This window comes from Apus apus, chromosome 7 (genome assembly GCF_020740795.1).
Source record: "Apus apus isolate bApuApu2 chromosome 7, bApuApu2.pri.cur, whole genome shotgun sequence".
Taxonomy (NCBI): Eukaryota; Metazoa; Chordata; class Aves; order Apodiformes; family Apodidae; genus Apus; species Apus apus.
Window position 1 is genome coordinate 14,890,968 of NC_067288.1, and position 14,241 is coordinate 14,905,208.

The 14,241-nt window shown below is 33.2% G+C and overlaps 1 protein-coding gene across 1 annotated transcript in view; it reads left to right on the forward strand.

Moving 5' to 3' along the window:
- Window positions 1-13,850, forward strand: part of HFM1 (helicase for meiosis 1) — a 34,770-nt gene extending 20,920 nt beyond the window's left edge. Inside the window, exons 21-38 of the mRNA XM_051625635.1 lie at window positions 99-205; window positions 296-343; window positions 551-648; window positions 756-887; window positions 2,418-2,503; window positions 3,494-3,577; window positions 4,644-4,801; window positions 5,497-5,600; window positions 7,094-7,249; window positions 7,663-7,758; window positions 8,175-8,293; window positions 9,093-9,175; window positions 9,330-9,439; window positions 11,269-11,367; window positions 11,824-11,884; window positions 12,137-12,239; window positions 12,614-12,771; window positions 13,051-13,850. Of these exons, the coding sequence (XP_051481595.1) occupies window positions 99-205; window positions 296-343; window positions 551-648; window positions 756-887; window positions 2,418-2,503; window positions 3,494-3,577; window positions 4,644-4,801; window positions 5,497-5,600; window positions 7,094-7,249; window positions 7,663-7,758; window positions 8,175-8,293; window positions 9,093-9,175; window positions 9,330-9,439; window positions 11,269-11,367; window positions 11,824-11,884; window positions 12,137-12,239; window positions 12,614-12,771; window positions 13,051-13,117 (1,869 nt within the window). The 3' untranslated portion in view covers window positions 13,118-13,850. The remainder of the gene's footprint in view (window positions 1-98; window positions 206-295; window positions 344-550; window positions 649-755; window positions 888-2,417; window positions 2,504-3,493; window positions 3,578-4,643; window positions 4,802-5,496; window positions 5,601-7,093; window positions 7,250-7,662; window positions 7,759-8,174; window positions 8,294-9,092; window positions 9,176-9,329; window positions 9,440-11,268; window positions 11,368-11,823; window positions 11,885-12,136; window positions 12,240-12,613; window positions 12,772-13,050) is intronic.
- Window positions 13,851-14,241: the final 391 nt, after the last annotated feature.

A 14,241-nucleotide genomic window follows, 5' to 3' on the forward strand; every position in this document is an offset into this window, starting at 1 on the left:
TGTTAAGAAAAGAAAAAAATTGAAACTTTAAAAAAAAAAAAAGTTGGAAGAAATTATAGAAAAAATGGCAAAGAAAAACAAAGGTTAAATTGTTACAGATTACAATGATCTCCAGCTGTGCAGAGTTTCTGGATGTTAAGTTAAGAACGAATGAGAAGAAAATACTGAACACTTTGAATAAAGATAAGGACAAAATAACTATCAGGTATAAAAAATATATATGTTGAAAAAAGTAATTATCTTCTTAGCAATAAATGAAATGGATAGCAGAAAACACGTATCTTTTCATGCATAGGTTTCCAATGGAGGGGAAGATAAAAACACGAGAAATGAAAATAAACTGGTAAATACTACATTGTGTAGTTACTTTTTATTGAAAAGTTGTCATTTTATGGCTGTTGAAGTCCCTGCTAAAATGTGTCTTTTTATGGAGGGCTCGATTTTGCATCTCATTGTTTCTATTCTGAATTTCCTTTTGTTTTCCAGTAGAAACTTTTATGTTGCTATACTTTGCATACAGTACAGCTTATATACATATATTTTTTCCCAGTCTTATTCAGGCTCAGCTGGGATGCATTCCTATTCAAGACTTTACTTTGACACAAGATACTGGCAGAATATTTAGAAATGGCTTAAGAGTTACTAGATGTATGGTAACATTTAATCCTTTTTTTGTTAATAATAATCATCATCATCATCATTGTCATCATCATCTATATTTATTTGATTAATACAAGTCAATCTTATTTTTACAGGGTTATCTGACTTTCTGGCATCATGTAAGAACAACTTTTATGCTTTATTAAACTCTTTAATTTTAGCAAAGTGTTTCAGGTGCAGACTTTGGGAAAATTCACTTCATGTGTCTAAACAATTGGAAAAAATTGGTAGGTACTAGTCAGAAATTATAAATGTGTAATCTAGTAGAGAATCAAAACTTTAATTAGCCTGCTAATTTCTGGGTTGTCTGCTTACATAATGAAATGAGACTCCTAATTACTTACTTGCCACAACTGAGTACCACAGTTGTCAGAATATTTTGTCATGGTGAAAGTAAAATTAATCTGTTTAGTAATTTTCTTCAGGCTTTCAAAGTATTTCAGGGTGGTTCTTTGTTCTTAATGTTCATCTTGGTATCTTGGACATATTCCACATTTGTGTGATTGTGTATCTTCTGACTAGGCTATGCCTTCTTTTCCAAACAGCTGTCACTGTACGTCCTGCTATTCATATGCATGGAAGTCCTTTAATTTGCAGTGACATGGACATCCTCTTATACACGAGGATCACAAGTTTCTAATAAGCTTCTTATCGCTGTATCCTGTTACTGGATGAAATTCTGTCTAGAACTGCAGATTTGTCATTATTACTTGAAAAATTTTGGAAATTTTGGAGTCCTCTGTAATATAAAAATGTAGTTGTACTTCTTTGAGGTAATAGTATAGCTTCCTGTTTGATGCCTGGTCTTACCATATCTTCGTGCTTGCAGAACTCACTGCAGTGTTCTCAGTATTTCTTCTTTAAAGACACATCTACTCTATACGTAACAGTATAGTAGAGAGATCTGCAAATTAGGGAATAGCTAAACCAGAAGATCCATATGGTGCAGAATGTTACAGCCTTGCTAGGTCAGGGGCAGAAGCTGTATTGCTCATTCATGTGGATTCAAGGCAAGGGGCCTTGTTTGCTTGTGTTCAGCACAGTACAGTGTGGTGGGAACCCATTTCCACTCCTTCTGGGTCTATGTGGATACGCACACAGTCATCTGAGGAATCTGCCTTCATGTTCAGCATTTACAAGGGGTTAGGATCAGTGGAATAAACATGGCACTTGTAGTGTAGACACATCCTTTCCTTTGTCCTGTTTTCCCTTTCCTCCCCTTCTTTTTTTCCTACACTGTCATTGCTCTTGCAGCATGTGTTACAAAGAATTGCTGACTTTCAAATTTCAATTTATTCCACTCACAGGCATCTTTTGAAGTGTCTGCTGACAGTTCCCTCTCTTTTCCTGAATCAAATGTTACACTGATGCCTATATTATGATCTCTGATCCTTGACCTCTGTCATGTGTGGCTCCTAAGCCTATTCTATATTTTCATGAAGTTAAGTGAATTTTTTGCACTCACAGAACTTTACTGGTACTATATAATATATTCAGAAATCCCTAATTTTTAAACTCTTTTCTCACTATGTTATTTTTTTAATCTCAGAAGCCTTAGTAATCAGTATTTCCATTACACGAGTGACTGGTGTTTAACTGACCTTTGGCCTTACAGAGGTTGAGGATTCAGTTGAATCCTTTCTGTGTTTCTACATCTATGATTTCTGCTTTGGTTTTACCTGCTATAATGTAGTTGCTGAGAATAACTGCAGATTAGTGGTTGTAATTTAACAGCATAAAGCTTAATTTTTTCACAGGTGTATCACTGTCAAATGCTATGGTAAATGCTGGGCTGACATCATTTAAAAAAATAGAAGAAACAAACCCAAGGGAACTTGAATTGGTAATGTATTGTTTTGTATGCAGATAAATATGAAAAGAAAAATATTGAATATTAATACTGTTACCAATAAAAGCCATATAGTATATATATATATATGCTATATGATTGCCAGTAAAATTGAGTGGATTTGTGGTTTGTTGTTTGTGGTTTTTTTATTCACTAGTATAAAAGAATAAAAGTGGCTACTGCTATTTTTCCCTGAAAATGTGTGTGATGTTTTGTTCTACCAAATTTAATGTGGATGATCTCACTGCTTTGGCTGGTTTTGGAAAGCAGGTGCTTAGGTTTCTAGAATTTCATCATTAACATGGTTTTAAATAAAGAACAATATGTGTTTTCCTTTTAGGGATGTTAGAAAAAATATTAAAGGGAATATGTATTTACAGTTTCTCTTAATGTATGATAATGGTGAGAATCCTGAATTTCCATTATTCCTAATTTTAGTTAAAGACAGTAATAGAATTTAATTCTTCTGAATGATCTATTAAGCACTGTATTTTAGGGAAGTTAGATTTTTTTACCCCAGGACAAGTTGTTTGGTTCTTGGCTTCTTTTCTGAGAAAATAGTTTTCCCAGTCTTCTGGAAGATAGAATGGATTTCTAAAGGAAATCAGTGCTACTTCAGTGCTTCTGTTTTGGCTTTAGGGATTTGGTTTATCTTTTCTGCACATTTAGAATTTTTCTTGTAATTTGTTTTGTTTTGAGTAAAGCTGGGGAAACATACAGTCATCTCATAAAACCTGAGTTTTGCAGTCATTGGCTGGTTCATTGGCTGCTACCTGAACAGAAGTATTAGCGACATGAAAAACTATTGGAATTTTCTTTTGGCTATGTTGCTATTTTGGGAATCACTGCCAGTAAAGAACCAGGAGTGGTAAGGGCTTTTGTTAAGCACATAACTACTCTGGTGACTTTGATTCCTTGGATTTACATTTATGTTGGCATGTCTGATCAGCTGAATGTATCAGAAATGAAATTATATCTTTGCAGATTTTAAACAGACATCCTCCTTTTGGAAACCAGATAAAAGAATCTGTTTTTCATCTTCCAAAATATGAACTTGACATTGAACAGGTAAATGTTTTTCTATTTATTTTACATTTTTTATGTTGATACTATTAAATGAAAGACCAAATACTGACTTACAGAAATTCTGAGCCTTTGCTGACAGGAGATTACAAAATATTGTGTCCTTCTTCCACCTCAGCATGTATAATCAAACTCTTAAACATTTAAGGAAAGCCTTGGAATAGACGTTTCCTATATATAATACATTGGCATGTCTCTCTCTTTCTCTCTCTCGCTCTCTCTCTCTCATTTATAGCATTTTATGTTACAGGTGCAAACCTGTATATTACACATTCTAGCATTATATTTGAGTCTGAGAGGTCTCTTCTATCTTGAATACAAACAAAAACATCCACATAAAACTTACCGAAGATGCATAAACTCATGTTTCTTTTCTATGTCACACTAAGGAATATAGAGAAACAGTAAATTATTACATCAACCTAGTTGGTGCCCTTTCAAAGGAAGGGTGTAATTCCATGTGCAATCAAGACCTTTGAGGTTCTGATATGCATTCTGTCTTTAAACAGGTCACATAGACACTGTATCTTTCTAAAATGCAAGATTTGAAAAATAGCCTTTGAAGTGTCTTGTAAATTTGGTACAAATGCAAACACCTTTGCAGTTAAAAACTCGGTAAATGTGTGAAATAGTACTAGGATGATCAGTTCTATTTTAGTTTTTCATTTGACATAATACCAGATGAAGTACCTCAAAGTTATTCTCAGAAAAAAGATTTAACAATTTGAAGTACCTTATAGAGGAATGCTGGGATGCCAAAATGTAGTTCATTTTCTTCTTGCATCTTTGTCTTTGCATTGAACAGAGGATAATTTTTCAAGAGCTCAATGTAGAATTTATTCTCAATATTTAATCAATTTTAGGATATTCAGCTGTGGGCAATTAGTACGGTAGAATAGTGCATCAGGATAACATAAGAATTTTATCACAAATTGAAATTGTTTAAATCAAACTTTTGTGCTTATATCAACAAGTAAAGATTTATGGAAGGGCATATATTTTGCTTTGCATATTGTAGCAATTACGTCTCCTCCTATATAATTTTTCCTAGCTTCCAAAATACAGTGATACCTTGGCTGAAATCTTAGTGACCATCAAATTAACCAACTATGAACAGCTACAGACAAAGAGAACAGCGACAGACTTTCACTATGTTACATTGGTCATGGGAGATGCTGACAACCAAGTAATTTTTAATCAGAAAATTATGTATGTATGATCAGGTTCTTTTGCCTCACAGTTTTACAGGTGTTGGTTTTTTGTCCTTTCTATGACTTGCAGTTTTTGCAGTGCTTCCTACTGATGCAAATGGTACTAAATTATCCTATAGCATTTTCTAGTCATTGAAAATGCTGCACAAGATTTAAAAACCCCAAAAACATGCCAGCATGCCTATCAGTATACAGAATATATGGAAATATCTGTACAACACTGATGTCATATTCTGAAAGTCATAATAATAATTCCATATAAATATAAACCAAGTAAAATTTCTATTAAAAGTTAGATTATCAAGTTGTTACTCTTACTAGCTGTATTTCTTTAATTATATTGTATTGCCAAAATTGTTTTTCACTCCGAAGAGGAATTAAATTCTTCAGTTGGCTAAGATATGCTAGGAGCAAACGGGAAAAGAAAAACAAAATATTTTCCAACTATGTGACCTTCACATGAGTTCTGGCCAAAGTCTGGCACTTTTGTCAGAACTGAAACTGATCTGCGGGATCCTGGCTCTCTTAGAGCCATAAATCATGTGTTACTGGATGGTTACTCTTAGACCACGTATCAAGCAAAATCCAAGAACTAAGACAAAATAGAGGCTCTTTCACTTTGTTACAGATGCCATAGTATGCAGTCTTGATTTCATTGTCCATATCTAACAAAACTTTACTGATACATTCCAGGGATTCTGGGCTGCTGAAATCTGGATATTGGATGAAGAAAATTGAGGTGAAAAGAGCTGTTAAATCAGAGGACATTAGTATAAACTTAATTAGTTCTGATTATGGTAGGTTGATTGGTATGCTTTTAATTTAAAAACAACTGTAGAATAATTTGAAGAAATTATTAAAACACTTTCTATCAAGCAAAAAATATAATAAAACTGATCAGGGAACAAAATTATATTACCTGTTTTTTACTGCTTTGAGTATTACCTAACAGTCTGATTATGTATCTATTTGTTTCATTTACTATCATGTTAATGGACTGAGGAAACATCAAATCTGTTACTAGGAGAGAGCATTTTGCTCATTTGAGACAATTAGGTTTGTCTCTTGCCCTTCACCTTCAAGATTAATTAACTTTCAGCAGGGATAACTTGATAGGTTATTTATGCTGGGAAGAGCTGTCTTTGTGAATGGTTAGGTTTTGCATTGTGATAAAAAAAGTATTAGATACGGATTTGTCACTTCAGTTGCAAGAAATTTCTACAGTGGAAAATTCTGTGCCTTAATGTGTGTAGATTTAAACATTTCCCCCCTCCCCCAATTTCCATACAATTGGAACTGTAGCAGCAGATGAGAAGAGACAGTGATGACCTTGAAGCACAGAATGTTGAAATACAATTTAAAAATAGACTGACTGTATTAAATTCTATTGTTATGCCCCACCTGTAAAGAATATTACTGTGTGCTCAATTAAGTGAAGTATCATTGGTGCTTCCATGATAAACATTAAATATTGAGACCGTTACAATAATCAAGCCTGGCATAATCTGTATTCCTATGGCTAAACCTGTGGCTCAGGAAAAAAGGAGCGTTTTCTAACCAGAGATGAAGGAAAAAAATGTCCTTTTGTTACTACTTGGCTATCTGTAATCTACTGACTTTAGAAAAACTCAAAACAACAGCTGATTTCTTCTAAATTGGTAACTGTGAAGTTGGATTAAAAGCAGGTCTTGCCTACTCTCTACTTGTTTTAAAGTCTGATTCTGTTTCAGACTTGAAGGAAATCTCATTTATTAAAAGCATGTCTGGTTTTCCAGCAATCGTCGCCTAGTAAAAGACAAAAATACTCTTTTTACAAATGGTGTCTCTCGTTGTCTTGTATGACTCTTGGTTTAATTAGAACCAGAACCTTTATTAGCAGTCAACTTCAAAAGTACGACAGCCATACTCATTTTACAACTTTGCCAATACCCAGCTGCTCATACTCCTGTCACACAGACTGTAGTACAATTTTAAAGTTAGAATTATAATGGCAGTGCAAAGCCATAGATAACATAGTTTTAAAACAATACAGAAAAATTCTGTAAAAGGGACTGGCTTTGTTACACATCTAGTAACCATGTCTTTAATTTAAAAAATGTTTGAGTTTTTTAATCTCAAAGAATCTGTTCATATAAAAGCATGCTTTTAATGGTACACAGTTGTAACAAATTTCCATGATCCTTTAATAACATTTAGACTTTCTTAAATACTTTAGAAAACTGAAGGTAATCAGTAGTTTAGAAACAGTTTATAAAAATTTAAAATATTTTTGTCTTTTTTTTTTTCAAAGTTGGCCTTGATATACAGCAAGCATTTACAGCCTTTTACTTGACAGCAAAACCAGTGGGAAGTAAAGCAGTTACCAGTCAAAAACCAAAAGCTGAGTCTTCACTGTCTGTGTGTTATGGCTCACCACAAAGTCTGCCAGCAGCAAAAGCAGACACAGGTAAATAGTCAGATCACAACATCTGGCTAATACCAAAGACAACAATAAATTTCATTTTGCTTTTGGTAGAGAGCTAAATCTTTATCCATACTATTTATTTCTCAAGTATAATAAAAATACAGTGCTACTGCTTCTGCTTGTCCAGTACTACAGAGCAATGCTTTGAACTTGATAGTAAGAAAAATCATAGGTGTTCGGTATCTAATATTACTGTTTTAATTTGTGAATCTGTTTTTCAGTAGCTTTGATTAATATATTTTCAGTTACATTGTTTGAGTAGCCCAAGGTTTTGTTTAAGGCAACAAAATTATAGTGACCTAGATAACTTCTAGCCCATCTATTACTTCATTAAGTAGTCTGTCAACAATACATATCAAGTTAAATATTATAATTTCTGTATTATAATCACCTAGGAGGCAGATCTAAACTGGAGGTTACTTACAAGAAATATGGAAACAGAGAATGCAACCATCGCTGTAAAAATAAAGATGTGTGTGGACATGACTGCTGTGAGTCTCATTAAATCTACTATTTATGTTACTCATATATATATATAGAGAGAGAGAGAGAGAGAGAGAGATTAGAATAGCTTAATGTATACCAATAGGTACATTAACAGGACCAATGTAGACAAGAGAGTCAGGTCTGAGTTGTTACTATGATGCAGTCATAAACACTTTTATAGGCACTACAATGATTAATAATATTTTTCAGAACATGTCACATGTGATTTAAGAGGAATGTCAAGGTTGTTAGACTTTCATATAACTATTGATGTGTTAAGTCTTTTAATTAGTGTGTTAGATCTCTTGGGATCTTTTAATAGAATATACTAAGCTTAGTGACAAAGTTTCTGCTGATCTGGAAATAATTAGGATTTATCCCTTCTAAAGTATCTGAAGACTGCTTTAATTATTTTTCACAGGTAAAACTGGAGTACCTCCAAAGTCTGAGATTAATGGAGATTCCAAGTTTTCTACGTACTTAGCTGATTTAAGGAGCAGGAACTCAATTTCATCCGTGCCCCCAGTAAAACGGTTAAAGGTTCATTTGAATACAGTCATCCATTGAATAGATTTGGTTTAGTCTGTTATGTATTTGCATATATTTGTTTGCAGAGATAATTTTACAACTGAATATGAACATTCAGGTTTGGGTTTTTCTGTCTGGAATGCAAAAAGCAAAGTACTACAAAGGTGCCAAAGGACCAGGAATCTTTGAGAGGTTCTGCTGCTGTTTGGAACATTTCTGTGCATGTCCTCTGTTTTTACTTTTATGCATTTGATAGAATGTGATGGGTGAGGTACAGAGACATCATTGTAAGGTACTGTACTTTGAGTAGGTTTTGGCAACATATGACCTCATTTATAACAATTGGTGATATTTATCAGATTAATGTTTGGACAGGGAGGTCCACTTGTTTATAAGAAAACCAACCACATTAGTTTTTAACTGCTGAAAGATTTCATAGCTTACACTTGAATGTAGTACTAAAATAGTCATTTCTGCAACAAGAACAGCATTTGTTATTGGAGTGTGTTATTTCCAGCTCACAGTGTTTTTGGCTTGCAATAGAGAATGATTTAGCCTATAGCTAATACAGGTGAGAGTTAGTGATAACCAGTTTGACTTTGCCAAGGTACTAGGATAACTTCACTAGAAGCATGTAATTCAAGCCTTTTTAACTGATTACATTAGATAAGCAGACATCAGAAAGATCTGATACATATCTTTAAGAACTGTGTTAACTTGGTACAGTATTAATGATCTCATTAGATTGTTAAAAAACAACTGTTTTCAATATGCTTATATCTTACCAGTTACAATAATCTGTCTTCTTTAGATGCAGATGTTAAATCAAGCTCAAAATGTGGATCTCAAACAGTTTGTTTTTACACCTAAATCTTTGTTGCCAGCATTGCCAAGGTACTGATTAATACAAGTAGCAAAAAAGAAATGTCTTATTTTAGATAGTATGTTGAGATGTAACAACCAAAAACTGTTTTCTGAATAAAATTCTTTTGCAGCTTTCAGCAACTGGTTTGCTGGCATATCACTAAATATTTTTTTTTTTTAATAGGCCTAGCAGCAATAAACAGTTGTCTTCATCACCTTCAGTGCACCAGGTAGATAATGTCAGTAGCTTGGGAGGATCTCAGAAACTGCAATCCTGGAATTCTGGGAAGATTAGTAAGTTATTGCTAATGTTTGAAGTTACGATTTTCACTGTTTTTATGTTAATATACTTGTGAATTCAAACTTGCCAAAATCACTGCAGTGACCAGTGTAGCATTATAGAATACTGAATGTAGAGGGAAATACAGTGGCCTTAATTGGCTTTCTTTCTGGTATTGGTAAGAATTTCTAATCTTGATCTAGGCATCTAGATGTACCTTTAAATAAAACAGTAATAAATAAAACAGTCAAATATATGAGGGTCCAAAACGATAAAAACTTCCTGAAAGGTATGACTGTAATGTATTTTCACTGAAGCCATTTGTAATACAACAGGTAGTTTACCCCTGTATCTATGTATTTTCTTCTTTTCCCATTCTTCTGGAAGAAGTTAGTGAAATATGAGCTTCTATTTGGTAGTTAACAAAATGTGAATATTCAGTAACTGAGTTCATAACTAGTAAAACATCTCTATCTGGAAAAAAAAATTCATTTCTGTATCTCTTTCACTGGAAAGGCCAGAGATGGTTTTATATTTGCTTTTAAGTGATCAGTCTTCATTGTCAGTATACAGCTATGATGGCCTCCTCACTGCATTCCTTTTGTCATTGTATTTGGTGACAGCAGATTCATGTGAATCAGGTTTTGATTAACTTGGCTAGCAAGTAGCATCTCCAGTATTTACGTTATAATCAGAGATACAAGGAACACTATGCTGAAACGAATTGACACATTTTTCAGTTCATGCTACCTTGAGTGTTGGCAGCTATATTTCAGATTTTCATTTTTACTTAATATTTTGATGATGGGATTGTAATCCTACTCCTTTAATGCTTCATGTTTTCCTACCATACCAATTTATCTGCTATCGTTGTTACCTAGTCTTAAGATGGAAGACTGTTGCATAGCCATATCATCAGTTGCTGGGTGGGGGTGAGCAGTTAGTGTATAGTATGATACGATTGTGTTAAAAGCATAAAATCATGGGAAGACAGATCGATACTCCAGTACAGCTATAGAACATCTTGAGGCAAATAATACAGGATCCAGGGGTTGTAGTATATATTCCTGACTAAAAACCATCTTGGTTGAATAGTAGCAGAACAGGTAACCTTGGCCATATTGATTGGGCCATCTGCATTTTAAAAAGTGCACAAAAATAGTTATAATGAAGTAAGGCATCAGTTTGTACTATTTTTATAGGGTTAACTGCACCTGTAATGTGATATCTTTCCATTACATACCAAAAAAATGTAGGTAATTAAGAATATACTGTGATATGGTACTAACCTAAACCTAGAATTTATTTAAAGTCTGTGTGTCTGTGCAATAATCATAGAATCATTAAGGTTGGAAAAGACCTTAAAGATCATCAAGTTTCAACCCCCATACCATGAGCAGGAAACCCTACCACTAGATCAGGTTACACAAAACCTCGTCCAGCCTGACGTTAAAAACCTCCAGGGATGGGGCATCAACAGCCTCCTTGGGCAACCTATTCCCGTTCCACCGTGCTGACTGTGCACATCCAAAATTACAGCAGCAGTGCCTTCCTGGTATTGCCAGTGTGTGTGGAACAGGATTTTTGCTAAGAGCCTGTGCTGCTCCTCCTCTGTTGAAAGGGAGAACTGGATCAGGATTTCTTAGTCATATTAGAGACATGACAACAGAGTGAAGATTCCAGCACTGTCTGATGCTGGAATGGGGTATTGCAGAACAAACGCAAAACATAGAACAGATTTTGTTGTGCTTGTCCATTATGGATATATTACAGCTTTCTCTTGGAAAAAGATCTTTAATGCATAACTTGACTGGTACAGATAAAAACAGATCTTGTTTTTCAGATGCTTTGGATGTAGACTTTGCAATGAGAGAGAATGTCTGGGATGATATTGATGATGAGAAATTAGTATTTGCTAGCAACTTTACAGGTAGAGAATTAGGTAAGGTTATTTTAACAAAATTATTTGTTTCCTACATAAAAATAATTGAACAGACTATTATTTGAGAATAATTTATTATCATATACAATAGATAGAACTTACTGAAATTTTTTGGTTAATTGACCATCAGATTTAATACTCTGTTTTGAATGACACTTATATTGAGACACATCTAATACAGAAGGGAATACTGCTAAAGTAATACTTAACAATTTTCTGGATGGCCTGCAACTGCACATTTGTTAATGCATCTGACTGCTTATCTCTGCTTATCTTTACATTACTCCAAAAACCCCAGAGGAAATATTTCAGATGTTAAGACATTTAAATTATTTTCAAGCTACTATTTATTTTATTATGTAAAATATGTACAAGGGGTTTCAACTGTTTTGTGAATCAATGCCTAAAACTTTCATTCTTATATGGAACATGAAAATATCTGCCTTCAAATTCCAGATGAGTGTGAACCACTTTGCCAGTATTCAAGAAGCAAAGCCACAAATGACATTTCAAAAGAGTAAGAGTTATGTAATTTACAATTATTTTATTCAGTTAAAAATACTGTTTGTATTTCATATGTATCTGTATAATTAAATGGATAGAAGGTTGTTCACTGACAAAATTGAGTGAAACTTCAACTTCTAAAATATTAATTATTGAATTATTTTTTCTAAGTGTGGGTGGAAATAAATAGAAAATCTTGAACTGAAAAGTAAAATTATTTTGCACTTCTGTAAAAATACTTAAATTTTGCAACTTGATATTTCAGTTCATGCACATTACAAGATGAGACCAATATTCAGAACTCATTTGTTTCTGTTAATAGCACATCAAAAGTGAATTTATCTGTACAGAATGGAAATACAAATATGGTGAGTAAAAATATTTCAGTAACAATTTCGCATAATTAGAGTATTTTGTTTGTAAATGTATCTGACTTCTGAATCCATTTGGAAATACCAAAATTCTAAGTCTTTCTGTGTTATCCAAACACTCATGCATCCTGTGATATTCATGATACAAAGAACTAGAACTTGAATTTACTTTATGTAGCAAGAATTCAAAACTATTTACTTGATTAGATTGTGATTCTGGAAGTCTTCCAAGTATATAATTCTATTTATCGTATGCTTGTCAAATACTCTAATATCAATATAAATCTATGTACTACATACTTCAGCAATCTGGCAGTTTCTCTTTTGATTAGTATTTTAACCATATGCACTTTCTAATATTTATACTGCAGTCCAGTTTTCAAGAGAAAAAGCATTCAGATCCTTCACAAGAGCTGGAAAATAAACAGGGTTCTTCTATCTCAAAAATAATCTCAGACTCTTCTAAATTCACTAGGAAAGAGGATTTTTTTATTTTCACAAAAGAACAGGAAAAAGAAGTGTATCCCAGGTAATAAAAAGTTGTGTATATTTTGTTGTTGCCTCAGTTTTCCAGTGCTTAGTTCCTTATGGAACACAGACCTTTTGGTGTTGTGTTAATTTATAACATTAATTTTTAAATATGAATTTTCACAATAATAATAGCAATTAACTTTTCTTAGAAAGGCAAATACTTAAAAATTATTTTGCTTCTCTGGCCTCTTGACTATACTTTGTATATTGTTCCTGATTTTATAGGATTTGATGTACTACACCTAATTTAATTTTTTTGCTGCTTTATCTTCATTAGATATCTTCCTGATGATGAAATCAATGATGTCAAGCCCTTTCTTGGAATATTTGATGGCATTTTGTAAAGCATATAAACAAAATACATTTTAAGTCCTGGGGAAAAAAAAAGAGAAGTCATTTTTACAGAGTGAAGCCTTAAAATCCAGTTAAGAGTATTTTACTTCTGTTGTATAACTATTTACCAATAGCTGGTTTGCTGCATAGAGCAGATAGTAACAAAATTGATGCCTAATTTATTAAAATCTAGGTATATTATCTTATTTTGAAAAGTGCTTAAATTAGTCTTTGTTGACCTTGCTGTTTTCAGGATTACAAGAAAAACTATTGGAATGTATCAAAGGAGAACAGTTCTCAAACTGAGAGTGCTTGTATAGATAAAGTAAAAATCACATAAAGGAAAGTAAGCTGTTTATTACATGCCCTGCTCACAAGTACTCTTTAAACAAATGAAATAACTCTTTCCTCAGAAATTTCTTCATGGTTTTTCATTTTGTCTTTCAGTTTCTCTAATGCTATATTTTTCATAGCAATGATTCTATAAAATAATTAGACTTACAAGTGAAAGTAATAGAATGGTAAATTATTCTGTACTGTATACATTTTGGCAGTGCTATCAACTTGTAAATAAAAAAGTGCAACTTCTTTCAAACAAATATGTTTTCAGACTCTCAAAAAAGCAGTTATAAAATGTCTATAAACAATATTCTGAAGTTGTGTTTGGCTGTTCACCTTGACACCTGAGGTCACTGTGTTTGGCTATCTTCTGGTAGCTCTAGTGTTTGAACAGTAGACCTTGCAAGTTCAATAGTTAGAAAAATTCATTATATTTCCTAAAAAACAAGAGTGTTAATTTTTCACTGTTAATTATTCAAAATATGTGGAATAAAAATGTTAAAACCACATGGAATCTTAGCTGTCTGTTCTTGCAACATGTTTGTAGTGGAATCAAATGCAGCCATGTTTCTGCACTACCTCCTTGTATTTTTTTCAGCTAGTAACATTTTACTTGACTCCCCTGTTTCCTTACACTTTTCACTTACTTTCTCATGTGACTCGTTCTCTGTATGAAAGAAAGGCTGCACGAGCAGCCTCAACACTCAATGCTTGTTAAACGATTGACTCTGCACATTCCAGCAGGCCCAACATGTAACTCAGCCACACCTCAAATATTTCATTGCATCTGGAAGTT